Source organism: Scardinius erythrophthalmus (assembly GCF_964197995.2).
Source record: "Scardinius erythrophthalmus genome assembly, chromosome: 3".
In the NCBI taxonomy this organism is placed as follows: domain Eukaryota; kingdom Metazoa; phylum Chordata; class Actinopteri; order Cypriniformes; family Leuciscidae; genus Scardinius; species Scardinius erythrophthalmus.
The window spans coordinates 48176741-48204629 of record NC_138223.1 but is presented as its reverse complement, the minus strand read 5'-3'; the positions used below and the strand labels follow the sequence as shown (position 1 = coordinate 48204629).

The window sequence follows — 27889 nt, the reverse complement described above, 5'->3', positions numbered from 1 at the left end:
GGACAAACAATCAAGTCAAGTAAAAATTGTAGCGTTTATACGCCCGTATAAATATAATTAATTATTATTCATAACGGATTATGATCAATAATTAATAATTTAATTATTTTCAGAATTTACTGTAGCAGAATCAATAGTATGATCATTTTATCAGTTCATCCAATGAACAGAAAGCATAAACAATTATTAACCCTAGGAAATATAATATCTTCCTGGCCGAGAAAAAATAATCCCCAGCTAACAGTAAATTAAGAAATAAATCAAGGGTAAAAGCATAGGTAACTTAGATCGCAGTTCAAGACAATAAATTCGTAAGCACATAACACAAGTAATACTTCTCTTTTCAAACACAAACGATACTTTTATGTTTTTTAATGGATAGCCAAGTTTAAATAAAGGCTTTTTAAACTTATATTCCTTTTGAGTGCCTCAGAACCATTGTTTATTTGTGAAACATTTCTGGATCTCCAAACTGAAGAGCACCAGAGGAACACACCTCTCAATACCCAAGTAGCACTCCTAGTAACTCGTTTGTGGTACAAACAATACTTTATTGATTATATACTAACACACATGAAAGTACCTAACACAAACACACGCACACGCATATAAACACACATTCATACAAGTTACAGAAAGAAAGAAATAAAGAAAGAAAGAGTTTGGAAAGAATGAGTTTAAGGGTGAGAGGAAGAAATCCCGAATTTCTATATGCACTCAAGACATGACCTGAACGAACCATCAATCATTAATTTAACCCTGGTCGTTCCTTATGCAGGTTATAAAAGGTTATAATGCACCAGTTCAGTTAAGAGTCTATTCAATTGGCGGCCCGCGGGCCAAATGCGGCCCGCCAATCATCTCCATCCGGCCCGACGGCACCAACCTCCCTCCTCCTCTTTTCCTGGCGGCGGCTAATTTAGTTTGATACTCGCTCCGAGTCCGATTAACCTGAGAAACGTTTTACGTGCGAATATTTCAGCAGTTAGCCTATTAGGCTATATGTGTCCCGAATTTATGTCTACTGAACCAGTGATAGGCTACTAATCATTCGTGAATGAATCATTCTTTTGGTTCGATTCGTTCTAAACGCGCTTGCATGCGCGTTCACACCGCCGCCGGCGAGAGCGTCAAAGTGGCCGGTCAGTAACGGTCTAAAACTATTCGGATTCATTCGGACCGATCATCTGAAGCGGTTTCTCGGTCAGTAAGTTAAAGTAACAACAAATAGTTGCGTTTACTCCCGGTCCGGACACTATTGTTAAACAGCGTTGCGACAACCAGTGGGAAGCGTTTCAGTTCGACAGAAACCTCTCTATTACAAACCACAAATCACTCGACGATTTAACTAGTATTAAATCGGATGAAACAGCCTCAACATTCCCAACAAGACTGATGAGGAAAGCAGGAGAAACATTGTGGCATGAACGAAATTAGAAGACTTTAAATCCCCTAATCACCCTTACAAACATTTACCATGAATGTACTGTAGTAATTTACCATGGGTTGGGCAGAAATGTGCAATATTTATATTGAATAGGCTACTATGTAGTAATAAATAAATAAATATAGTGATTTATATTGCATTAGATTTATTAGGTGGGTAGAGGAATATATAATTAATGTTTGTTATGAAATTATGTGAGTTTCTTTGTAAAGGTGTGTATAGTTTTTAACTTGTGTTTAGGCATTTTATACAGTGGGAGTGAGTAGCCTGTGGTTAACAAGTCTCACTGTCAGAATATTTTCATTTAAGCATAACAATTATAAATAAAATAATTATTATTTCTCTCCAACAGCTACGAGTTTGTATAATTAATTAATTTGTTCCAAGGAAAATAGTTGTACAGAGCTGTAAATTATCAAGTTTTTATTTATTATGGTTTTATCTGCATACTTTTGGGTACCACATTTCCATGTAAATACCATACTTTTTTAGGGTTACTTTAACTTATTTATTGAAACTGTTATGTTTCAATAAATAAGCGAAACCCCCAAACCAACCCACCGGCCCACCTCAACTTTTCGATTTGATAATCCGGCCCTCGAATGAAGCTAATTGAATAGCCCTGGTCTAGAGGTTACTTGCGTTTCTGCGTTCCGTTTGAGGATTCCCTTTTGTCGGGTACAAGGGTGTTTTTCGGGGTCCGTTGGTTGATCTCCTCGTGCTTGGGTAGAGTTCAGGGAGAAACAGTCACGTGGTGTGCTGGCGGATGGTTGAAGCGTCTTTGAAGTTGAAAGCGTGCGTTGCAGCCGTGAATCGTGGACCGAAACTTTGCAGCAAAACTTAACTTAAAACCGAGACTTTCAATCGGAAAAGAAGAATAACACAAAGAAAGAAATAAAATGAGATACGGAAAGTAGTTAGATGACTGGAAATGAATCTAACCCATCTGATCTTAATTTGGGTTGGTCTGCTCGTCTGTTACATGGTTACTATAACCATCGTCTGCTGTCTCCGTCTTTGTTCTGCCCAACTTAACTAACGCTCTGCGCTGGGTTTTTAAAGGGTTTTTTAAAACAAAAAAAAAAGGTTTGTTACTCCTACAAATGGGAGTTCTGACTGCTGCTTTGTTTTCAAAGGCGTAAATCATGTCTTCCCTGGGGGTGTCGGTTCTCTAGCTTTAAGCGGAGACCAGATGCAACAGTTTAGGCATGATTTCTAATTATCAGAATACGAAACGTTTTGCACAGATTTAATTCCAGCCAACTTGCTAGTTGTGTTCGTAAGATAGCATTGATAGGAAACAGTACACACTTTCATTCACACATCTAATATCTAACGATTTCCATGACTTCTATGGGATCTAAACAAGTATAAACATGTATGGGTTGTAGACAACAAAGAATTATGTAGTTGAACGATGTTTGATTATAAGTCCATCGAAAATTGTTCTGGAATGATTTTATTTATTGTTATGGGTAAAATCTCAGTTCTCGTGGTTTGAAGAGATTTTACTCTGTGTCATTCAGAGGTCCTTAAGAAAGATGGGGTCTGTTTTGTCACAGGGGTCAGGTGACCTCTTGGTAGGGCCCTGAGCAGTACCATCTCTGAACCAATCCGTCTTGCAAAACTATCAAACGTTGACAACGTTCTTCCTTTAGTTAACCAATAAAAAGTCTTTGGTTAGCAGACTCTCTGGAGCCTGTGGTTGATTCATGGCTCTGGGTTTGGTGATTTGAGTCTGGAATGTGAAAACTCTGTGTGGGATTATGTTTGAACAAAATCACCTAGAAGCTTCAATTGTGTTTGATTATCGGTCAGTCAAGAATTGTTCTGGGATGAGTTTTATGGATTTTGATATGCAAAGTCTCTTGTGATATGTAAAGTCTCTTGTCTAACCCATCTGAGGTCATGCATATTTCCTGCTGGAAGCGGTTTTGTTCATCTCTCATGGGACCTTGGTCTCGGTCACCCTCTTAACTGATCAGTGTTCGGCAACAAAGCTAGCATTGACCAGTTATTTCGTTAGTGCTGGGGGGGGGGGGCTCTTTTAAATAGCCAGAGTGGGGGCGCCGGACCGATGGCAAGATTGATGATGATCATGAGACGTTCTGAACAAATCTTCCCCCTTCATTCAGCGAGAAGCGGAAAGGTTGAATTAATCTTCTGGAAGAAGATTAGTTTGTGTTTGGTTCATCCTCGCAGTCGTTACAAAATGTATCAGGTTCCAAGCCCTGATTGGTGCTAGAACCCTATCGTATTTGCACTGTTTAATCAATTATTTATTTTCTGAAAGTTTCTCAAGGGAATGCCATACATTTGTGAGAGAAAGCAAAAGCATTATCATATTATTTTTCTTCCCATCTCATATTTTTTCCATTAGGGGCTCTGTAGACATCATAGCTGGATAATACTAGCATGTTCTGATAATCCTCAAGATTATGTTAACTTTTCCAATACAGGGATCATTCAAGCCACAATGACAGATAAACAACATATTTAACAGCAGAGATGAACTTTAAAAACATGTTTAATCTTTAAAAGGGTCGAATCATAAGAGCAGATTCTCACCTGATCTCCGTCTTCTCTTTGAAAGGAAGGGACACTCCGGCGCTAGAGGGAATTTAATTAGAATGAAATTAGCATATGGCGCTCTAATGTGTGAGAGGGAATTCACTACAATTGAACTTGATGCAGTGCTTTTCCAGCGCCGATCATACCAACTTAAATTAGTTAAAATAATAGATACTGGAGACATTCATAAATATGTAGAAAATTATTTCAATTGTATGTTCATGGAAACTGCCCCTATGGATTCATTTTAGTGAAATATTAAAGGTGCTATAAGCGATCTCGGTTGGCGTAACCTCTTGTTGATGTTTGAATTATTATCTAACAAAGCGCAGGCTAGCTAGACCCTCCCTCCTCCTCATCTGCGCACTAACCCCCCGAACCCCACCCCCACATCATTCTTGTCGGTTATTGGCTGGAACAGTTTGTTATGTTTCGTGCTGTGGGTCGCTCTGTTTGTTGCTCAGTTTGTTTTTGCTGCAGTTTGTGGAGCGTGGGACTGAGAGAGACTGTGTTTTTTTACAGTGTGTTCAGGGGACAGGCAGCTAGCGGATGGTGAGGAGATGTTTGCGGTATGTGAAAAAAAATGTTTTGGCCTAAAAAACGTGTGAGATCGCTTATAGCACCTTTAAATAAAATATACTAGTCTTTTTATTAAAATTGAAGAAATTACAAATATACATATATACTTGTTCTGATGTTGGTTCCTCCTGCGGTGTGTGACTCAAACATCAGACCTGCATCACTGAAAACCCCCATACTGTCCCTTCCACCTCCTGCCGTACAGCCGGTGTCATGCTTCTCTATGAAGTCCCAGATCTAAAGAAACAAAGATATCATTTATTAGCTAAATTACAAGCTGTTGAGATGCTTAAGAAGGTCCTTCACCTGAGTCTGAGTGAGTCTGTTCTTGTTAAGGACATGCACAGCCTTGTCAACCACCACCAGCCCAACTCTAGCTCCAGGATCTCCAGTTATCTGCAGCTTGACCTCCTCTCCTGTGCCATAGGTATTCCTCTTGTCCTTCACCTGAAGCTTGAGCTGTTAAAACGAGAGACACTGAATCAGATCTAGTTGATGAGCATGTCAACTATTTCTTGTGATGGTTGACCCACCGTTCCCATGCACGTGTCCTTCACGTCGACCCAGACTGAATCAGACACCACCTCAGACGAGCCCACATGGTAATAAGCCACAAAGCGGAAGGACGGCACCATGTCTCTGGTTACAAGTAGAGTCAGAGACACTAGAGCTTGTCCTCTTCTCTTTAACCTGTCTGCTTGAACAATCTGACCTTTACTTAAGATCTGAAAATGAGGAAGATGAGTTAACAGTATTTATGATATTCATATGATTTCAAACACAAGCTGTGGTAGTTAATCATATATTGATATAATAAATACATTTGTGGTGCAGCTTTATTTAGAAATAACCATAATCTTTACCATGTATGTGTAATCTTGATCTTTGACTCCTGGACTTTGTCCAGTGTACAGATTGACTGTCATTTGATCACCGATCTGAAGCTCTGCAGCACAAATGCCGATGTGCAGGTAATTCTTGGAGTCTCCTTTGGGAATGTAAGCGAGAGCCGTCATCGTCTTCACTGCCTGCTGTTCATCTGTTAATTGTGGATCTTTGGTTTTTGCCTGAAAAGAACAAATACACTGTTTTCTAATGTGCAGTGTAGTATATACTCCATTGCTTGGTCAACATATGTTAACTGATCTATTTTCCACCAGTTCTTCAGTGAAAGTGACTGAACATTAGTTGAGTTTGCAGGTCTTACAGTGATCTGCAGTGTAGAAGATCCTCCTGGAGTGTTGACGATAACCTTTGCAATGCCATTTGCTCTTGTTTGACCTCTGACCCCTCCAGGATTGACCTCCACTTCCACATTTTCAGCAGGAGTCTGGTCAGGATTTGTTAAATGGACCTTTTATAGAAGCCGAAGCAAAAAAAAAAAAAAAAAAAGGTTCCACGTAACTAGGTTACATTGGGTTTATGTAACATTGTTTTGGGTTTATGTAACATTATTTATTTCAATTAACTAAGTTAATTACATAAGGTTAATCCAATGCCGTTTAGTTGAATAAGGTTAACAGTCTTAAACAAATATTTTACATTAAACCAAAACAAATAAACTGGATTATTTTTGCACATCACAATAGGGAAGAAAAAATTGCAACTTCCATTTCATGCAAACTTAAATAGTTTATGATGTTTACTTGTTTGTCAATGTTTCATACCGAGACACTGAAGGGCATCCCAGGTTTGAAGAATTGTGGTGTTTTCTTGAAGTGGATGGTGTACGGTGACGTCACAATCTGAATGCCTCTCCTTTCTGCTTCCACCATTTCACTGCCTGAAACACACACACACACACACACACACACACACACACACACACACACACACACACACACACACAGGATTAGCCTCTCATATACATTCACACACAGGTAGGTAACCATACAGATGTACAGTATCTGTTGAGTCTTACCACTTTCTGTTAAAAGACTGGCTGAAACATAGATTGATTGTCCAACCAGCTGCTTAATGTCTGGAAAGGTCTTAGTGATCATCTCCCTGGTCAGTTCTGCTGTACCTTCTCCTTCCCTAATCTATTCATATGAGCAAGACAACAGCAGTCAACAAGATGCAGTAAAAAGCATTCTAATGTTTTATTTAAGTCGTCCTCTAGGTGAGGAGAAATGAGATTGATCCCAGCTTGTAAACTGTTTAATGTCTCTCACCTGAACTTTTTGCAGAGAGGCAGGAATACTTGTTTTCTTCTCACCGTCCATCACACCAAACATCACAAACGCATGTCCTTCCACCTTCTGTCCAAACAGGTACCTATAAAAGCACAGACAATTTCTGCTGTAAAAACTGAACGGTGACGACAACTAACCCTGATCCACGTCCACTTTCATTACATAGAAAAAAAGCAGCTTGAACGTTTGTCTAACTACCTTCTTTTCTTTGTCCACAGTCATACATGTTTTGGACAACATGAGGGTTTTAAGGTTTTTTTTTTATTATTTTTTTATATGAGCATGTACACTACTCATTTTGTATATATATATATAGTTGTGTTCAAAATAATAGCAGTGTGTTTAAAAAAGTGAGTAAAGCTCAAAATCCTAATAATAACTTTTATTTCAATACACAAAAATGCATTGGGAACACTGCACATTCTATTCAAGATCAAAACATAAAGAAAAATTTATCAAATTTGTTTTTACTTTATAGAAAGTGAAGAAAATGGAATTTAAGCTGTTCAAAAAATAGCAGTGTCTGCATTTTTCTATACAAAATTAAACATTTACTGTATAAACTTAAAAATGCTTGAAGATTTAGCTTTCTTGTGAATCACTGAACTAATATTTAGTTGTATAACCACAGTTTCTGAGAACTGCTTCACATCTGTGTTGCATGGAGTCGACCAACTTCTGGCACCTGTGAACTGGTATTCCAGCCCAGGATGATCGCACTACAGACCACAGATCCTCTGCATTTCTTGGTTTTGCCTAAAAAACAGCCTTTTTGATGTCACCCCACGTTTTCTATTGGATTAAGGTCCGGGGATTGGGCTGGCCACTCCATAACGTTAATGAAACGTCTGAAACCAAGATGCTGTTCGCTTACTGGTGTGTTTGGGGACGTTGTCTTGTTGAAACACCCATTTCAAGGGCATTTCCTCTTCGGCATAAGGCAACATGACCTCTTTAAGTATTTTGATGTACTCAAACTGATCCATAATCCGTGGTAGAGATGTGCGGATGGGCTATTATTTCATCCGCAACCGCATCACAAAACTCATCATCCATCCGCCATCCATCCGCACCAACGTTTTTGACCAATTTTCAAAACCGCACCCGCCCGCCATCCGCTGATTGCTTTATACATAATATTTTTCATTTGATTGGTTCAACCGCCCGCCACCCGCCCGAATTTAATTAAAATATTAATTTTTGTCACGTCATCCGCCCGATCCGCGGTTTATCCGCGGAGTCCGCGGCTGTAACCGCCAACCGCGCATCTCTAATCCGTGGTATACGATAAATAGGCCCAACACCATGGTATGAGAAACATCCCCATATCATGATGCTTGTGCCACCATGCTTCACAGTCTTCACAGTGTACTGTGGCTTGAATTCAGTGTTTGGGGGTCGTCTGACAAACTGTCAGCGGCCCCTAGACCCAAAAAGAACAATCTTGCTTTCATCAGTCCACAAAATATTGCGCTATTTCTCTTTAGGCCAGTCAATGTGTTCTTTGGCAAATTGTAGCCTCTTTAGCACATGTCGTTTTTTCAACAATGGGACTTTGCGGGGGCTTCTTGTCGATAGCTTGGCTTCACATAGGCGTCTTCTAATTGTTGCAGTACTCACGGGTAACTTTAGATCTTCTTTGACCCTGGAGCTGATCATGGGCTTTCTGGTTTTGGTTGCCATTTTAAAGCATTTGATGTCATTTTAGCTGGGCATCCTATCATTTTCTGCACTTCTTTATATGTTTTCCCCTCTCCAATCAACTTTTTAATCAAAGTACGCTGTTCTTCTGAACAATGTCTGGAACGGCCCATTTTATTCAGATCTTCAGAGAGAAATGCACTATAACCACCATGTACAGTCCAGTACTGCATTCGTCCTTAAATAAGGGCCACTTATTGACACTAGTTTTTTCACAGAATGATTAACCTCACTAATTGAACTCCACACTGCTATTATTTTGAACCACCCCTTTCAATTAATGATTCAATTATACAGAATTAGCAGCATACATGTCTTGACTGTTGGGTCTGTTGTTTTTCTATTACTCTAATTATTTTGAACACAACTGTATATATATATATATATATATATATATATATATATATATATATATATATATATATATATATAGTTATATAGTTATATAGTTATATAGTTATCTAAAAAGTGTTAGTTAGAAGAACAACAGTTGAATTTTACAGTGTAGCCTGTAAAATACTCTAGCCTGCACAGCAAAAAACTCCAGTGTTAAATGTACTCTCCTGGGAGTTTATTTGGCTCCAGACTCAAGAGTGTTAAAGTTAATGAGATAATTTAGTGATTAATTTTGTGATGATTGACCATTATTGAAGAGACCTGATGTTAACAAGCAGAATCACCAAAGGAGAAAATCTCTTTTTAAGTCACCGTTATGGTGATCGGTGTTTGTTTTAGTTGGGCTCTTGACCCTTAAACTAATAACATTAGATTTTGTTTGGCTGTTGTATCTGGGTTATAACTCTCAGATGAACAAAAGTTGATCAGGTGCTGTTGGTTATCTTTTGCCATAATCATAATTTTATTTGAATCACAAATCTCATTTAGAGAGTTATGTCTACCTTGTTGGTTACAGCAGCACTGTGAATTTACAGCAAATAATCTCAGCATTTTCAATATAATCCAAAAGACATTGAAAATTACTTTATTTAGACACACTGACATCAATAATCAGCCTGTGAATCTCAACAATGGTGACAATAATAAAGCATGTTGCAGTGCATTCTGGGTGCCACCAATCAAAACTCATTCATGACTCCCATCATGCATTGCAGTATGAATAAAGTATGATCTGAATTGTCTTTGTAATTTCCTTTCCCTAATTGAATATTCTGTTTGTCACCATTGTTGAGATTCATACACTGGGTCTTGATGTCTGTGTGTGTATAAAAGGAAGATTTTGTTTTATCAGAACAACTTTTAAAGGTCCCATGACATGCTATTTTTTGTAGGCTTTAATATAGGCCTTAGTGGTCCCTAGTACGGTATCTGAAATCTCTTTTCAAAAATTCAGCCTTGGTGCAGAATTATAGCCACTACAAGCCAGTCCCAGAATGAGCTTCCTTCCAACATGCCGTTTCGGTGTCTGTAGCTTTAAATGTTAATGAGGAGGAGAAAGGCAGCGCAAGGTGGAGGGTGGGTGTGGCCTTGACCATCTTGCGCAACGGTACCGGTCCGTGCATGTTTACGTTGGATATATTAATGGCACGAAGACACGCAGTCGTTCAAGCATTTCAGTTTGACCCAGAATCTGATCCGGATGGAGAAGCAACAACTCAGCGGTTCCAGCAGGACATTTCCGAATGGGTAATTTTAAATATTATGTCTGGATACGGTACTTTATTCGGATGGTTTACAGTTATTATCATGTTGCTAACGCTAACCTACTGTTGCCTTTTCATGAGAGATCTGTAACATCTGTAATTTATCTTATTACAATTACATCATCAAGCTCTGCGATCTTGAAATGCGTATATCGCGCGCGCCGTATAACCAATAGGAAAACGGTTATCCAAATAACAAAGAAGTGTACAACACTCGCGTTACAGTGTGTGTATTCACACACATAAACTGCATGGCTGCATAGCTAATGTGACAGCCACATTCTACGTGTAACAGTCTAGGCAAACATAAACAGTAAAGCAACACACCGACTTATATATCATTAGTTGACTTACTTGTCCGAGGTGTGTAACTGAGCCAAAGAGAGTGATCCAGACTTTAGTTTCAGACGTTCAGCAAGCCCAGCTCTGTATTAACCCTTCGGTGTTCATTTGTACATCCAATTATTGAGCAATTGTTATGCTTCGCTCGCTCAAAAGCCATGATATCTCTCGTGGACAAACTAAAATCGCGCGCGCGCGTTCCTACTTCCTTCCTAGCTCATTTTCTCATGGGCGGAAAATATTCTCTGGGCGGGCAAAGCAGAGACAGGGGAGGAAACATTCCTCCTTATGACGTCATAAGGAGGAGATTCAAGATCAGCGCGATTGAGCTGAGAAGGCAGAGAAAGATAGCAAAAGCTCTATTTACAGCGATTGAAATTTCTAGAAACTTGGGGACCATATACGGGCTAGGGGAACTCATATTAATGTTAAAAAACCTCAGAAAGTGAAAATTTCATGTCATGGGACCTTTAAGAAATCCTTTAGACTAATTAGAAAACTCAATGTCAAAACATAACCAACACCACCTGATCAACTTTTCTCTTTGTTCATCTGAGAGTTATAACTCAGATACAGCAGACAAACAAAATCTAATGTTAACAGTTTAAGGGTCAAGAGCCCAACTAAAGCAAACATTGATCACCACAATGGTGTCTTAAAACATGGGATTTCCACCTTCTGTGATTCTGCTGGTTAACATCAGGTGTCTTCAATACTGGTCAATCATCACTCAATGAATCACTTAATTAGCTCATTAACTTTAACACTCTTGAGTGTTAATTTAACAGTCATATTTTAACACTTTAACACACTTTAACCTGAGTCTGGAGCCATATAAACTCCCAGGAGAGTTAATTTAACACTGGAGTTTTTGCTGTGTGGTTAAAACCAGACCATTCTCAGCAATGGCGATTCTAGGGGGTGGCCTGGGGTGGCCAGGGCCACCCCTGAAAGCTCATTGGCCACCCCTGTGGCCACCCCAGATCTGATAGGTAGTTGGTCAAGTTCGTCATCAATCAATGATGACAGCTGATCAACTGATTTAGGGGCAGTTTTACATTTTTAACTAAAACAGTAATGGTCGTACTGAGACTGTGAGAGCTGATTTCTGCTCAGCGGACGTTTGGCCATGCAGGTCAGGTGACCCATGAGATGAGCACGCGCGCGCGCGCTGCACCTATTGCTGCTGGTGGTCCGTGACAAACAGGAGGAGGACGGTTACACAGAGTTGCAACGACAAAAACGCTGGAATCAGTCGATTGAGAGGTATGGTAATTTAATGTTTAGTCATGTCGTAGTTCCCTCTGAATGTGTGTGAAAACTTTATCTAGCACTAAATAGCAGCTAAAAGTCGAACTACACTGCACTAGCTAGCTTAGCAGCCTGCAGCATTGGACGTTAGAATACCGCCGGCGCCATGAAATATGAAACGCTATTTTCTGGACTGAAGACTGAGGGTGTTTTTTGCAGATGTGTGTAATGCTAATGTTTTGGTTAACCAGTGTGTGAAATATAGTGTGACAGTCTATATTTAAGTAATTATAACACAAGAACAAGATTTGACTTATTTATTTGCTCTGTGATTTTTTTTTTTTATCTCTCTTTTTTCTCTTGGAGATAAAGGACTTTTTGTTTGTATCAATTAGCTTATCTTCACAGTTCACATATTTTTAGACGTTTAAATAGGCAGAGGCAGAGCAAATTGCATTCAAATGCCACAAATGCTTGAGATGCAACGTGTTAATTGTGTTATTAAAAGTGAGTGGTAAAGTGGTAGTTATGTAAAAATAAACCTTTGTAGATCCTATAAATATGTCTATATTTATTAGGCACATTGTTGGCACCTTCTTTCTTTTTGACATTTTAATGGAGTCAAAGCTTATTTAAGGGGTTCCAGAGCCCCACAAACACCTGTATTTTGTTCACTGATTCTAAGCCAATTTGACAATGACCCTGCTTGACATTTGTAGTTATAGCTATTACTTCAAAGTGAATTGACTGACTGATTGATTGATTGAGTGATTGAATTACATTTCCCCCAGGGTTAGGTTTAAGATTAGTTATGAAGAGAAGCAGAAATATTCAGAGCTTCTTCCAAAAAAAAGAAAAGAGTCAGAGCCAGCCACAGCTTCTACCAGCTGCAGTGAAAAGGCTCAGTCCAGTAGTCAGCAGCCTAGGTACAGCAGTGACAGTGAGGTTGAAGAGCAGTCAGCTCCTCTTGCACAGGATGGTAAGTCATGCTTGGATAGTTGGAATTTACCATGTAGGCTTACATTCAAGTTGTTAGTCACTCCAGTTATACAATTACAACTGTCTAAAACATCACTACACAAGAACAATAGTTAAAACAGTTGTAAAAGACAGAAGAACAGTAATAAAATATGCATAATACATAAATGCACACACATAAACACGTGTGTGTGTGTGTGTGTGTGTGTGTGTGTGTATGTATGTATGAAAATAATGTTTATTGTAATAATATATGTTATATAATAATGTTATAAAAAAAATTGTTTATATGTGTGTGGTGTGTGTGTCAGAACCTCCAGCCTATTGATGTCTCAGATTTCTCAGATATCTGTGTATTCCCACAGCTGACCAGCCACACCCAGAGGAGGATCCAGCAGTGTCTGGAGCCCAACCTGCTAAGCATGGTATGTCAGTTTCTTTTATGTCCAGATATGTCATTCATGAAAAGTTATCGTGTACTCTCATACTTAATTTAATTTAAAAAGGACGGTCCCAATTTTGCCCAAAGTGTATGTTATTAATTTGCTAATACACAGCAAATCCCACACTTTAAACATAGACAATCTATTCTTTAAATCTCAATACAAAACATTGTGAAAAGACAAAGGAAAATGTTTGACACTAATTTGTCCACATACAGTCTATGGGTGTAATGGTGATTGTTTTTACTACTTCAGATACTTCATCTAGTGATTCAGAGGGCATGTCAGTAGGTGATGATGACACTGATGACAGAGAGGCTCCTCATGTTGCACAAGTACATGCTGCCCCACCTGGACCTCACGGTATGTTCTGACATGTTCTGACATTTTATCTTTCAGTTTACATGACATTATGAATGCCTTCCATTTAAATAACATGGAAGTTGTAATACTGACCACAAATTCACTTTGTAACTAATCATTTTGAATGAAACTTCATAAAAACTGAAGTAAGGACTGATCACGATTATTTATAATTTTCAGACGTTTCACAGTCCAGAGCAGCAGGTCCTACACAGCCTCAACTTAAGGTATTTCCGCGAACCATGCATGGCAATAGGAAGAGGTCCTTCAACAGCGAGTGGTATAAACAACACCCATGGCTTGAGTACTCCCAAAGCCAAAACTCTGCCTACTGTTTTGCATGTCGACACTTCTCTTTGCCAAACACCCCAGCATCTGTATTCACATCACAACTGGGATTCTCTCATTGGAAAAAGGCAATGTACAAAGATGGTGGATTTAAAGTACATGAAAAGTCAGAGGGTCATGTCAATGCCATGTTTGCATGGGGTGAGCACAAGTAGGCAATAGTAACAGATTGTTCCATACGTGATGCCCTTAATGAAGCATACAACAAGAAAGTCCAAGAGAATCGAAAATATATTAAAACAGTGGCTGAAGTACTTCTTTTGACAGCAACACAAAACATTGCACAACGAGGTCACCGTGAGACAGAAGAGGCAGATAACAGAGGAAACTTTTTAGAAATTTTGGAAATGATTGCAAAGCATGACCCAGTGGTAGAGAAAAAAATGAAGGGAAAGCAGAATGCCAAGTACACGAGCAGTGTAATACAAAATGAAATCCTAGAATGCTTGGCAAATATGGTCCGTGAGGAGATAATTCAGGAAGTGAATGAAAGTGAAGTGTTCTCTGTGATTGCTGATGAAACCAAAGACCTGAAAAAGAAGGAGCAGCTCTCACTGGTACTTAGGTACTACTACAATGGAGCAGTGCACGAAAGTTTTCTTGACTTTCAACAAGCCACACGATTAGATGCAGAAGGACTCAAGGACAAAATCATCCACTGTTTTGAAAGATATGGACTTGAGTACAGATCCAATCTTGTTGGACAAGGTTATGACGGAGCTTCAGTAATGAGTGGGAAACACTCTGGCGTGGCAGCCAGAATAAAGACTGACGCAAAACATGCAGTTTATGTACACTGTAACGCACATTGCCTGAACTTGGTACTCATTGATACCGTGAAGGCAGTCCCAGAGGCTGATTGCTTTTTTGCACTACTGCAAAAGCTTTATGTGTATATGTCTGGGTCCTATGTTCACCAGAAGTGGCTGGATGTGCAAAAGGAAATGTATGAAGGTCAACCGAGGGAGTTGCAGAAGCTCAGTGACACGAGATGGGCATGTAGATACTTGGCCTGCAGGAATCTTATGGACCGATTACCTGCTGTACTTCGTGTTCTGCATGACATTGCTACAGAAAATAGTGGGGAAAGATCTGTAGATGCTCGAGGTTTGCTGACTCAGTTAGACCTAAACTTTGTCAGTCTTCTTGCAACCTTTCGAAGGCTCCTTGGGGATGCAAAGGTGCTGTCTGACACCCTCCAATCTCCTTCACTTGACCTTGCCATGGCAGTGGATTTAGTAAGTGCACTCAAAGACTCATTTCAGGTGTACAGAAGTGAAACATTTGTCGACAATCTGTGGAAAAGTATTGTAGACACTGCCACAAAGTGCAATATAGCCATTGAAAATGCAGAGAAAAAGAGGTCTCAAAAAGTTAATTCCAGACTTGGTGGGTCTGTCATAACCTCGACATTGGGTCAGCGCAAATGTAACGATGGTGACAAGGATTCCTTTAGGAGGACAATCTTCTACCCCATTGTGGACACCATACTTGGAGAGTTAGACAGGCGCTTCTCCAAAGACAATTGTGAAATAATGAGAGGAATACAAGCTTTGGACCCCAAAAGCACATGTTTCCTTCAAGAGGAAGCAGTCTTTCGCCTGGGAGAAATTTATGAAAGTGACTCTGAAGATCTCAGTCATGAACTCCACCAGACAAGGAGGCTTTTGCAAAGGAAACAGCAAAGTGGAATGCCCAACTTGTCCGGTATTGTTGAACTTGCAGTGTTCCTTGAACCTCATAAGGATGTTTTTCACGAGCTTTTTCGTCTGTGCAAGATAGCCATAGCCCTCCCGGTAAGCAGTGCAGCATGTGAGCGCAGCTTTTCAGCTCTTAAACTCATCAAGACCCATTTGCGCACAACAATGACAGATGACAGACTGAGCAACCTGGGTGTTCTCAGCATTGAGGCTAGAAGAGCAAAGTCACTTGACATGGACAAGTTTATTAAACTTTTTGCTACCAATCACCAAAACAGGAGAATTCATCTGGTGTAAGATGGATGAACACAGAATTTGTGTAATGGTCTTGTTTTTTTTTTGTAGTTTAAGTTTTGTTTTGTTTGTTACAATTGTTTATGTACAATTTTCACAAGTTACATTATGAAGAAGCACCTTAACCCTTAAGTTATATTTGGTTTGGTGGCATTGCATTGGACTTTAAGTCTTGTCTTGTGGTCTTTATGGCACTTTGTTATTGCATTTTGTTATTATTATTAAAATCCTCTATTGTTCATGAGAGTTTGAAGTTTTACGTAACATTTCTTTATAGTATATATGGCCACCCCACTCTAGCTTTGTGTCCCATCTTGGCCACCCCAGAAAAAATGTCCTGGATACGCCACTGATTCTCAGTAGTAACTGAGTTATGGTCTGGCAAACCTTCATTAATAACTCATTTCCAAAGGGGCGTCACCAACGGACGTCGCTCAGATGCCTCTGGGCGCAATTGGATAGACCTAAAACCAATCAGAGCAATCGTCATCGTGTAAAGCCATATGCTGCGTCCCAATTCGCCTAAGTTACACTACGCCATAAAAGTATGTACTCTTTTTGTGAAGAAAATGTATTTACTTTTGAATGTGTAGCAAAAAAGTAGGCAAGCTTTGAGACATACTACTTTGTCATCTTTATCGAACGGATCTGTCGCGTGCATCCTGTCACTTAAACTGAAATTATAACTATTCAACCGTCTACTTCAGTATCACATCAGGCAGTGCATTGTAGTCTCCCTGAGGAAAAATTTGATTCTTTCGTTGCTATAGGAGAGGAAGAATTTACTAAACTCATTAAATCATCTAAATCTACAACATGTATGTTAGACCCTATACCGACTAAGCTACTGAAAGAAATACTTCCAGAGGTCATAGATCCTCTTCTTAATATCATTAATTCGTCTTTGTCTCTAGGATACGTACCAAAAAACTTTAAGCTGGCTATGATTAAACCGCTTGTTAAAAAAACGCAACTTGATCCTTAAGAATTAGTCAATTACAAGCCGATCTCGAATCTACCTTTTCTGTCAAAGATATTAGAAAAGGCAGTATCCTCACAACTGTGTTCCTTTCTTGAAAGAAATGATATCTGCGAGGATTTCCAGTCAGGATTTAGACCGTACCATAGTACCGAAACAGCTCTCGTTATAGTCACAAATGATTTGCTCTTATCATCCGATCGTGGTTGTATCTCTCTATTAGTGTTACTCGATCTTAGTGCTGCATTTGACACCATCGACCACAACGTTCTTTTAAATAGATTAGAACATTATGTTGGCATTACGGGAAATGCACTAGCATGGTTTAAATCATACTTATCTGACCGTTATCAGTTTGTAGCAGTAAATGATGAGATGTCTCATCGATCACAAGTTCAGTATGGCGTACCACAAGGCTCAGTACTAGGACCGCTGCTGTTCACTCTGTACATGCTACCATTAGGAGATATCATTAGGAAACATGGCATTAGCTTTCACTGTTATGCCGATGATACTCAGCTCTATATTTCTTCAAAACCTATCGAAACTTATCAATTCACAAAATTAACGGAATGCATAGCGGATATAAAAAATTGGATGACTAGTAATTTCCTACTTCTAAATTCTGAAAAAACAGAGTTTCTAATTATTGGACAAAAAACTTCCTCACGTAATAATCTACAATACTGTCTAACACTTGATGGCTGCTCTGTTAAGTCTTCGTCGTCGGTTAGGAACCTGGGTGTGCTCTTTGATACCAATCTTTCATTTGAAAGTCACGTGTCTAGTATCTGTAAAACCGCATTTTTACATCTTAAAAATATATCTAAATTACGCCATATGCTCTCATTGACAAATGCGGAACAATTAGTTCATGCGTTCATGACCTCAAGGCTAGATTATTGTAATGCTCTACTGGGTGGTTGCCCTGCACGCTTAATAAAACGCTGTTCAAAACGCAGCAGCTCAAGTTCTTACCAGAACCAGGAAGTATGACCATATTAGCCCAGTTCTGTCAAAACTGCATTGGCTCCCTATTAAACATCGCATCAATTTTAAAATATTGCTGATTACTTTCAAAGCACTGAATGGTTTAGCTCCGCAGTACTTGAGCGAGCTCTTAACGCATTATAGTCCGTCGCGTCTATTGCGATCTCAAAATTCCGGCCAGTTACTAATACCTAGAATATCAAAATCGACTGCTGGCGATAGATCCTTTTCCTATTTAGCACCAAAACTCTGGAACAGTCTTCCTACCATTGTCCGGGAAGCAGACACACTCTGTCAGTTCAAAGCCAGATTAAAGACACATCTCTTTGACCTAGCTTTCACATAATACATTATAGACTTCTATAATTTAATGTTAGGCTGCATTGATTAGGTCAGCTGGAACCGGGAACACTTCCCATAAATCCTGATGTACTTGTGACATCATAAGAAGAATGGCATCTACGCTAATTTTAGTGTCTGTGTTTATCCCGAGGTTTTCCCGCAGCCTGCCGGATCCAGACCGTATCCAGATATGACGAAGGACCTTCACCTGGACCGATGACAACGCAGTGCTGAAATGCCAACTAGTCTCTCCCTATGGAGGATCCCACTACCACTCTACAGATAAGGCGTTGTCCGAAAAATTCGTCTCGCGGTCCTACCCCAAAGCAACAAATAAAATAAAATTCCTTATCAAAATTTATAAGGAAAGACAAGTATTTTGTTTAGGCTTGGCTTGTAGGGAATTCCAAACCTGCGTATATTCAAACGCACATAACTATAGAACCCATTCTAAATGCGCATGTGAACGCCATCAGCATTTCTCACAGGTTCGCGTTTAAAGTCTGTGTAGAGAGAATGGTGTTGTCTTAGCGGCCCCCAATTTAATAACAAATGATCATTGCGACGGAAGCAAATCAATTAAAACTAACTTTAGATGGAAATAACTTAACTCTGCTGTAAAGCCGAAACAATCTCTGTTACCTTAAATTATACGCTTATTTCTGTAAAGCTGCTTTGAGACAATCTACATTGTTAAAAGCGCTATATAAATGAAGATGACTTGACTTGACTTGACTTGTAGTCACTTGGGCTATTTTAACAATGTTTTTAATAACTATTCTGGGCCAGCGAGTTTCGGTCCCTCTGAAAGCCTATGGAGGAGTGAGACAGCTGTCAGATTTCATCAAAAATATCTTAATTTGTGTTCCGAAGATGAACGAAGGTCTTACGCGGTTGGAACAACATGAGGGTGAGTAATTACTGACAGAATTTTCATTTTTGGGTGAACTAACCCTTTAAGCTTTGTTCAATTTATATTGTTAATCATTTGACTCAACAAAACAAATTGATAAAGTATAATTTTAACTTTTAAAAAACTATTAACATTTGTTAATAGTAGTATATTGTATTTTGTTAATAGGACAAAACATAATTTTTACATTTTATCATATTTGAGATATTACATTAAATGTCAATTAAATCGTTTAAATGCCTTGCTGCGCCCACTTCCGCCATCAGACTGTCAGGCTGGCGCTGTCATCCTCACACTGCTATGACGTATGGTTCTGCGGTTCTGCAATCAGACTTATCTCAGACTTGCAGAGCAAATCTAAATTTGCCGGAAGTTTGTCTGGGTTTTCCCAGGCTAAATATTCTCTGGAGCTGCTCTCTGTGCCACACACTTTGAAAACCCCTGGTGTAACCAACTGATGTCAGGTTGATTGAACATGAACACACAGAGTTCCTTTCAGACACGGCATACATCAATATATTGTCCATAATCCATCATGTTCACACTAGCATCCCCAAAATCTGTGGGTGCTTCTCAATGCTCAAACTGATGCTTTCTTGTTTCCTCGCTCCTCCGTCCTCCAGCCCCTGTCCCGGAAACGATGGATCTCAGTCATCTAGAAGAGCATCTCAGTCCTCTAACTGCACTGCGAGGAGGCGAGGAATTATGAGCGAGGAAACTTCAGTCATGAGAGCGGATACACAGGAAACAATATTCATACTACCAGTAAAATACAGAATAACCACAACTAAAAAAAATAAGCCTTTTGAGACTAAGATAAATGTCTTTGTTACTTTGGAAGTTATACTATCTCAAACACTCATGAAAAGTTTTGGTTGCTCACATTATTTTGTAGTTTACATAGAGATCTATTTTAAATCAGTGTGTGCATACACTAAATATTAATTTTCAATACAGTGAAGCAGAACATGTGTTGTCTTACTTGGCTTCAATGTCGACTGTCAGGCTCTCGTCACTCACATAGAAGAAAGACTTACTGGGTCTTAATCTGACTCCAAATGTTGGCGGCACTATAAATCAAACCAGAGAAAAGACACAAATAAATAAAAACATTATCTTAGTTTTATTGCATTTACACAAAACACATTTTGTTGACACACATCTTACCATATTCTTTGACCTCAAAGTCTGCAGTAAACGTCTTCTGAGGAGTGTCTGTGTACCGAGTGACAACCTTCCAGATCCCAAGACTGAAACAAAAACATTATACAATAGCATTATACAACAGATGAAACAAACCTCATAACACAGATCACATTTATGAGTATTGGCTGTGTTGTAAGATAGACATAATGAATCACTAAATTAAATTAACTCGGGTTGAGCAAGTTTAGTCTTCACAGTGTTTCCCACACAAACACACCTGGCAACCTCAGGAATGGCGTAGCTTCCAGACCTCATCCCTTTCACTGGATATATCTTCTCTGATGAAACTGTGATGCCTTGTGGATTCTTAAACACAGAAACCAGCATTAACACTGTGTGTTTACTGAGATCAGCAGTGTACATGCTCATTACAGCTGAAATGACTCGAGTGTGTGTGTGTGTGTGTGTGTGTGTGTGTGTGTGTGTGTGTGTGTGTGTTAACAGTGTGCACTTATATAAGTGTGTACCATGATCTCCACCATGACGTCAGTCTGACTGAGTGGTTTCATGTTGGGCGTCAGAGAGAAAATCCTGTATCGAACTGCAAAAGAGGTCAAAGCAAAAACTTTTTTTTTTTTTTGCTCAGATTCAAACCCTGAATACATGCAGCGGTCAGTTTAATAATAAACAATTATGTCATGCTTATGTATAAAGTTCACATTGTGCGTTATATTTTCCAAGTATTTCATGAGATCCTTTGCCCATATAATTTTTAAGCTAAAAAGGTTAAGGTTAGCACAAAATCGTACCTCTGCTAGCAGGCGTGTAGATGGGCTTGTCTGTCTGTACAAATATATATCCAGACTGGAATGAGACCATGACCACTTTCTCCAGGGTTTTAGATGGAAACTGAGCTTGTAGATACACATACTGCTTCTCCAGAGGATCATCAGAGAAGAAGTTCTGATCATCAGAGATCTAGAGAACAGATAATCATCAGCCTGAATTTTATGTGATAATAAAATAATGAGAATGTGTTATGATCTCAGCCTGTGTTCCCCTGTCTTGTGTGTTCCTGGGGCTCGTTCTTCGTACGTCGCTAACTCAGTTAGCTGGATTTGATTGTTGACGATTTGGCATGATCTTGGATCGTTTGGTTCTTCGAAGCTCATCCTGGACTTGCTGTCATAGCAACACATGCGCAAGCCTCGGGAGCAGGCTTATTTCATGTAAACAGGATTAGATCGCGGCTTCATAAGCGGAGCTGATACAGGAAGTCCAGCGCAGCGCGATAGTGCACTTTCTGAGATGTTTTTTTTTCTTTCTCGTGACTCATGAGATTGTCGTTTACATTATTAAATTGTTGGAAACGCACATTTATTTTCGACTTGTCGGAGTCTGGCTTTAAATACAGCACAAACTGTTTGCATTGCCCTAAGATTATTTGCGAGTGGCTCTTTCCTTTACACTATTGGAGATGCGGAGAAGTTGATGGAAAGGGCTGTCTGTCGTGTCATTTGGAGTTTACCTGGCGCTTTTAGGTTTAAAAAACAGTTTTTTGTTTTTTTTTGGCATTTCCAAGCCACTTAAGACCCAATGTTGTAAAGCAGTTTTTTTTAAAGCAATTTCTTTAGGCTATCATCATTTTTTATGAAGATCATACAATCATGACCATGCCGATTACAGTATGTCACTCAGGCTTCACTAACGTGATTGGTAAAATAGACTATAGGCTGCCATCAAGGCCTCAATGAAGGGGATTATGTGAACAGAAAGGGGGATTATGTGAACAGAAAGGGGGTTCACAATGTAAATGTGCAGCCCAGTTACAATTGGGATTCTTAATATTCCAGATTAATAATATTATATCAAATAAAAAAAAAGGCAGTTGACAAATCTTCCATAATCACAAATGTGAAAGCAAAAAGGCCAGGATCTGTGCATGACTTAAGAATTTTCAGAGATTCACATTCCTGCACATTATTTGAAAGTGGTAAGGAAAGTTCCACAATTAAATATCAAGCTCACTGTATTACATACACTTATTGATCCTAACAGAACTGCATTTTTCATAGGTGATTATGACATGTTCCTGCAGACAGGTGTTTTATGACCCCATTCCCTGACCCAAACCAGTTACAATGCAGCTCTAGCCAGGACAAGGGCACACAATGAAATGAACTTTGGCTTACTAACTTTGGCTTTCTGAGTTTCTGAGTTTTCTGAGTTTTTACCGCATGGTTGCAGCTACTTAAATTCCCCGCGGTCGTCGGGACGAGGAGGAGGAATAGCAATTGTTTATAAAAACACTTATAAATGTAAACAGAGATTTTTATCAACACCTTTTAGCAGTTTTGAACTCTGTTTATTTGAGCTGGGTCGTTCTTATACTGTATTATGTGCAGTGGTCTATCGGCCTCCAAAATACAATAAGGACTTTATAAATGAGTTTTCTATTTTTCTGGCTGAAATAATGCCGGAATATGACCGCGTCCTCATTATTGGGGATTTTAATGTCCATGTGTGTTGTACTGACGCCCCAATGGCAAGGGATTTTTTGTCTCTTATTGACTCTTTTAATCTCACGCAGTTTGTGTCTGGCCCCACGCATGAACGTGGACATACACTTGATCTTATTTTATCTTTTGGGTTGCCTGTTTACAATCTAGAGATCGGTGACGCAGTGTTCTCTGATCATATGCCTATACTATTTGAGTTTGCCTTGGACTATAGTACAAACAAACCCTGTACTGTTGCTCGGCCCTGCCGCATTATTAACTCTACTACTGCTGTTAAATTTTCTTCTGTTTTTAATCAGAATTATTGTATACCACAGCATATGTGTGATTCAGACGAGCTTTGCTCATGGTTACACTCCACCTGTCAATCTGTTATAGATACTGTGGCTCCATTAAAAGTCAGGCAACCGAAAACTAAATTTGAACCATGGCAAAATGACACGGTGCGTGCTGCTTGACGCAGGTGCCGTCAAGTTGAGCGTAAATGGAAAAAGGATAGACTGCAAGTGTCATTTCAAATGCTACGGGAATGCTGGCGTCACTATCAGTCGATTGTGAAGGATGCTAAAAGAATGTATATCTCTGAGATCATCTTTTTGAACAGTAATAAGCCTCGCGTTCTATTTAAAACTATTGACTCAGTTATTAATGTTCCACAAACTGTTTGTGTTGATGAGTCTTCGGCTGCCTGTGAAAATTTTTTACGCTTTTTTAATGATAAAATCACTTCTATTAGAGCTTTAATTTCACCTTCTGCCTGTGACCCCTCAGTCTCTGTTATCTGCTCTGCGACATTTGATAAGTTTGAACCTGTGACTTTGTGTATGTTACAGGAGATTGTTGGAAATTTGAAGCCCTCAGGTTCACCACAAGATGCTATTCCTCCTCGATTCTTTAAGGAGGTTTTTTTCTACTATAGGACCGTCTGTTCTTGCAGTTGCTAATAGCAGTCTGTCCTCAGGTGTGGTCCCTAAAATTTTTAAACACGCTGTAGTACAACCTCTACTTAAAAAACCTGGTCTTGATCCTACAGATCTTGCTAATTTTAGGCCTATTTCAAAACTGCCTTTTATTTCGAAAATCCTTGAAAAGATAGTCTGCAATCAAATAATGGCTTTTTTGAAAGATAACAATACCCTTGAGGTATTCCAGTCCGGCTTCAAATCTTTACACAGCACCGAATCCGCTCTTTTAAAAGTTTTTAATGATATTTATTTAGCCACAGATTCTGGAAATTATGTTGTTCTTGTGCTTCTTGACCTAACGGCTGCATTTGATACTGTGGACCATGAAATTTTGATTTCTCGATTGGAGCATTGTGTGGGCATAAAAGGTATAGCGCTTGAATGGTTCAGATCATATCTGGAAGGTCGAACTCTCTGTGTCAGCTGTGGGAACTCTGAGTCCTCTTCTGCACCTCTCTCTTGTGGGGTCCCTCAGGGGTCAGTTCTGGGTCATCTTCTATTTTCATTGTATTTGCTACCGCTAGGCTCAGTAATTAGGAAACATGGTATATCTTTTCACTGCTATGCTGATGATAGTCAGATATACATGCCGATTAAAAAGAATGACACTGTCAGTTCGCTAATAGAGTGCCTAGACGATGTTAAAGCCTGGATGGCTATTAATTTTTTAAGTTTTAATACAAATAAAACGGAAGTGATGATTTTTGGTGGTACAAATGGGACTAGTTCCATTGAGCTGGGTGCCTTGGCCCAATATGTTAAACCAGTCATCACTAACCTAGGGGTTAAAATTGATGCTCATCTTAACTTTGACAGCCAGATCAGAGCAGTGGTAAAAACAGGCTTCTTCCAGTTGAGGCAATTGGCCAAAGTGAAGCCTTTTTTAGAAAGACGACAATTTGAGACAGTAATCCATGCCTTTATTACTAGCAGGCTGGATTACTGTAACTCACTTCTCGTGGGGGTTAGTGGGTCTTCTTTAGCTCGTCTTCAAATGGTGCAAAACGCTGCAGCATGTCTCTTGACAGGAGTACGTAAATATGAGCACATTACACCCGTCTTGGCGTTGCTTCACTGGCTGCCTGTACAGTACAGGATTAATTTTAAAGTTCTTTTATTTGTTTTCAAATCATTAAATGGTCTTGCCCCGTCTTATATTTCTGAGTTAATACATCTTCACACACCCATTCGCTCTCTTAGGTCAGCCGATAAACTGCACCTTCACGTGCCCAAAACAAAACGTAAACTCAGAGGGGATCGCGCCTTTGCTGTGGCAGCTCCAAAATTGTGGAATGACCTGCCTCAGCCGGTAAAACAGGCCACTTCACTTACTCATTTTAAATCTCTTTTAAAAACTCATCTATTTTCCTTGGCCTTTAACACCGGGAGTTGACATTTTGTATGTTATTGTTTGTTTTATATGTTTTAATTTTAACTTACTTCACTATGTATTTTATAGTGCATTAGCTGTGTTGTGTTATGGTTTGTTTTGTACAGCACTTTGGGCTACTCCGGTCATTGTAAAGTGCTTTATAAATAAAGTTTGCTTGCTTGCTTGCTACTAAAGGGAAGATTTCAGTGTCTGAAAAGTCTGAGGGTTGCACACCTGACAGGGCCTGTGACATTGCTACATGTGCCATATTACACAACATTGCCAAAAAAAAAAAAAAATCATTAAATGTTTAATAAAAGACAAATATGCTTAGTTCCTTGAGTTTTATTTCAATTGTTCTTTGTAAAGAAAAGCCAGTGGTCAAGTGCCTGCAACAAGATATTAGACACATGCCTCATGCAACAAATAAAAAGGAAAAGTTGGCTATACACTGTCCACCTGTAGGCCTATGTCTCCTCTGTCTGTGCAGACTCTTCTGTAGGCCTTTCTGTAGATGTGGAATCCTGCAACTTATATTGCAGCCATAAAGCATACAAGTATAAATTAAGTAAAGTTATTTATGCACTTGCAGGTAGGTTAGTTCCTCCATATGACATTTATCTGAGAGGGTTTATTCAGTGCAATGGAAACAAATGGACATTACAAGGTCTTATACTTTCTTTCCTTTGGAAAGTTAGAGAATGTCCAGTTACTGCACATATTTCAGCTCCACTTTCTTGGGAACAGATACAAGTGTTGGTGTATTATGTAAAAGTGCACAAAAGAGGAAAACACAATGTCATTACAATGATTTACACTCGGGAAAATGTGATCAATAACTCATGGCAAAATATTTTTACATTAATATAAGTTTATCAGTTTTCACTTCACAAGTCAAAGCAATTCATCATTAGGCTACTTTTAATGCGACCTTCATTTAATGCAGCAATATTTGTACAATTATTTTACAGTGTAGGCTACTAAGATCTTTTCTTTTTTTTTCAGCCTTTTTCTTGGTTGCTTTTATAAACAGACAACCATTTATTCAACAGTGCCTTTTATAGAAGAGAAGAGACTATAATATAACTAAAAATTACCATTAGGCTGTGTAGAATATTTTTGTACTTCACTTTTATTTGTTCCCATGTTCTAGTGTGGTGACTCTGACATTACAATGAACAAAGTAGCCTAATTATGCAATTATTAAAATACAAAAAAGGCTAATAAGTGATAAAAACATCTAACATGGCCACTTCTAACAGATTTAAATTGTCTGCTACTTTTTGCCAGCCCTCTCTCCTGGCTTTTGCAGACTTTGTGTTCCCTGGCGTTTTGATTAAACATTAAAATTCCGAATAAACTTCGACTATCTTGCTCTGTTGAGGAGAAAAACTGTGCGCGCTCTTTGGCCACGCTGAACAGCCAATAGCAGCGTTGCTGATCAATGTTTCTACGATCGATACATATCCCCTTTTAAACCAGCGCATGAACGCGCAGTTATCTCAGATAACTCAATCCAGCGATACTAATCATAAACAACAGGTGAGTTCGAAGAACCCAATTAGCCGGATCATGATTAGCACGATGATATCATCTTGGATGTGTCATTTGATCTCGGATGTAATAAGCAACGTACGAAGAACGAGCCCCTGGTCTCTTATGTTATTTCCTGTCTTACACCATGTTTTGTAGTTCTTTGTAGGTTTTCATGTTGATTAGTCTCCAGGTGTTTCTTATTATCTACACCCCCTTAATTGTTATCATGTTAAGCTTGTCTGCCTGTGTATATATAGCCCTTGTTGTCTGTCAGTCGCTGAAATCACATTCTCTGGTTTATCGTATTTTTATTTGTTTATGCTAGTTACCTTGTGGATTATGACCTTGTGGATTATTTGAATAAACCTGGATCTGCTTCCCAGCCTGCTCCTGACTCTCAACATGTTACAGAATTAAACATCACTGTATTTATGGAGCTCTCACCTTTATATCTGTAAGGATCTGGTAATTGTTTTCTGCAGTCAGTGTCACTGTTTTGTCTGTTATCTCCTTGTCTTTCTTTGGGAAGTTCTTCACTGAGATCCTCACGTTCAGGTTTCCTCCAGAGTAATCCTGAGCCTCCACAAACACGTTCTCTGAGGAACCCACTCTCAGCAAATTAGGAGCTGACAGAACAAACCTGAGGAGATCAAATCACAGCGTTTGAAATCTTAAACTGATTATTAGTAACTCTATGAGCAAACGGTGTGTTTAATACTTACAGCGGGGCACACAGTGTGAGGAGGGGTGAGGAGAGAAGAACAACAGTCAGACACAGCAGCTTCACCTCCATCGTGTCTGTTTGTGTGTGTGTGTTTGGACCTGCAGCAGCTCAGATTTATACCCGCCTCCGTCACCCTCACAGTCCAAACTGCTCTCTCTCTGTTTTGTTTGCATTTGTTTTGTAAGTAAACTGACACTTCAGTTCAGCAATCTACAATCTAACAGTATAGCAAGGAATATTTATGTTTGACCTGCCATTCACTTTTCAAATCCTTATGAGCTCTTTATGAATCTCCTGTGTGATACATAAATAACTTTTCATACATTTTATAAATAAAATATAGATTTTAAGTTCATTTAACATATAGACTGAATAAATCTGAATCTTGAGTCTTTTGAATCAGTACTAATGAAAAACACAAATGCAAATTCAGTGCGGGAGATTCATAAAGATCTCATAAATATGAAGAGTAAGAGCAGTCAAATTCAGATTTCCCGTAAATGACCTGCAAAAACCTGTTGTGTAAATTC

General features: G+C 39.1%; 1 protein-coding gene across 1 annotated transcript in view; it reads right to left on the bottom strand.

Annotated features, from left to right (window-relative positions):
• The window catches only part of LOC308688222 (complement C3-like), a 76195-nt gene extending 48750 nt beyond the window's left edge, over positions 1 to 27445 (bottom strand). The window contains exons 1-16 of the mRNA XM_081361149.1: positions 27358 to 27445; positions 27080 to 27275; positions 21053 to 21221; positions 20771 to 20844; positions 20521 to 20609; positions 20265 to 20347; positions 20080 to 20167; positions 6772 to 6874; positions 6519 to 6639; positions 6265 to 6380; positions 5805 to 5951; positions 5461 to 5664; positions 5131 to 5322; positions 4904 to 5056; positions 4705 to 4834; positions 4016 to 4057 (exon numbers count right to left, since the gene is read on the bottom strand). Of these exons, the coding sequence (XP_081217275.1) occupies positions 4016 to 4057; positions 4705 to 4834; positions 4904 to 5056; positions 5131 to 5322; positions 5461 to 5664; positions 5805 to 5951; positions 6265 to 6380; positions 6519 to 6639; positions 6772 to 6874; positions 20080 to 20167; positions 20265 to 20347; positions 20521 to 20609; positions 20771 to 20844; positions 21053 to 21221; positions 27080 to 27275; positions 27358 to 27428 (1978 nt within the window). The 5' untranslated portion in view covers positions 27429 to 27445. The remainder of the gene's footprint in view (positions 1 to 4015; positions 4058 to 4704; positions 4835 to 4903; positions 5057 to 5130; positions 5323 to 5460; positions 5665 to 5804; positions 5952 to 6264; positions 6381 to 6518; positions 6640 to 6771; positions 6875 to 20079; positions 20168 to 20264; positions 20348 to 20520; positions 20610 to 20770; positions 20845 to 21052; positions 21222 to 27079; positions 27276 to 27357) is intronic.
• Positions 27446 to 27889: the final 444 nt, after the last annotated feature.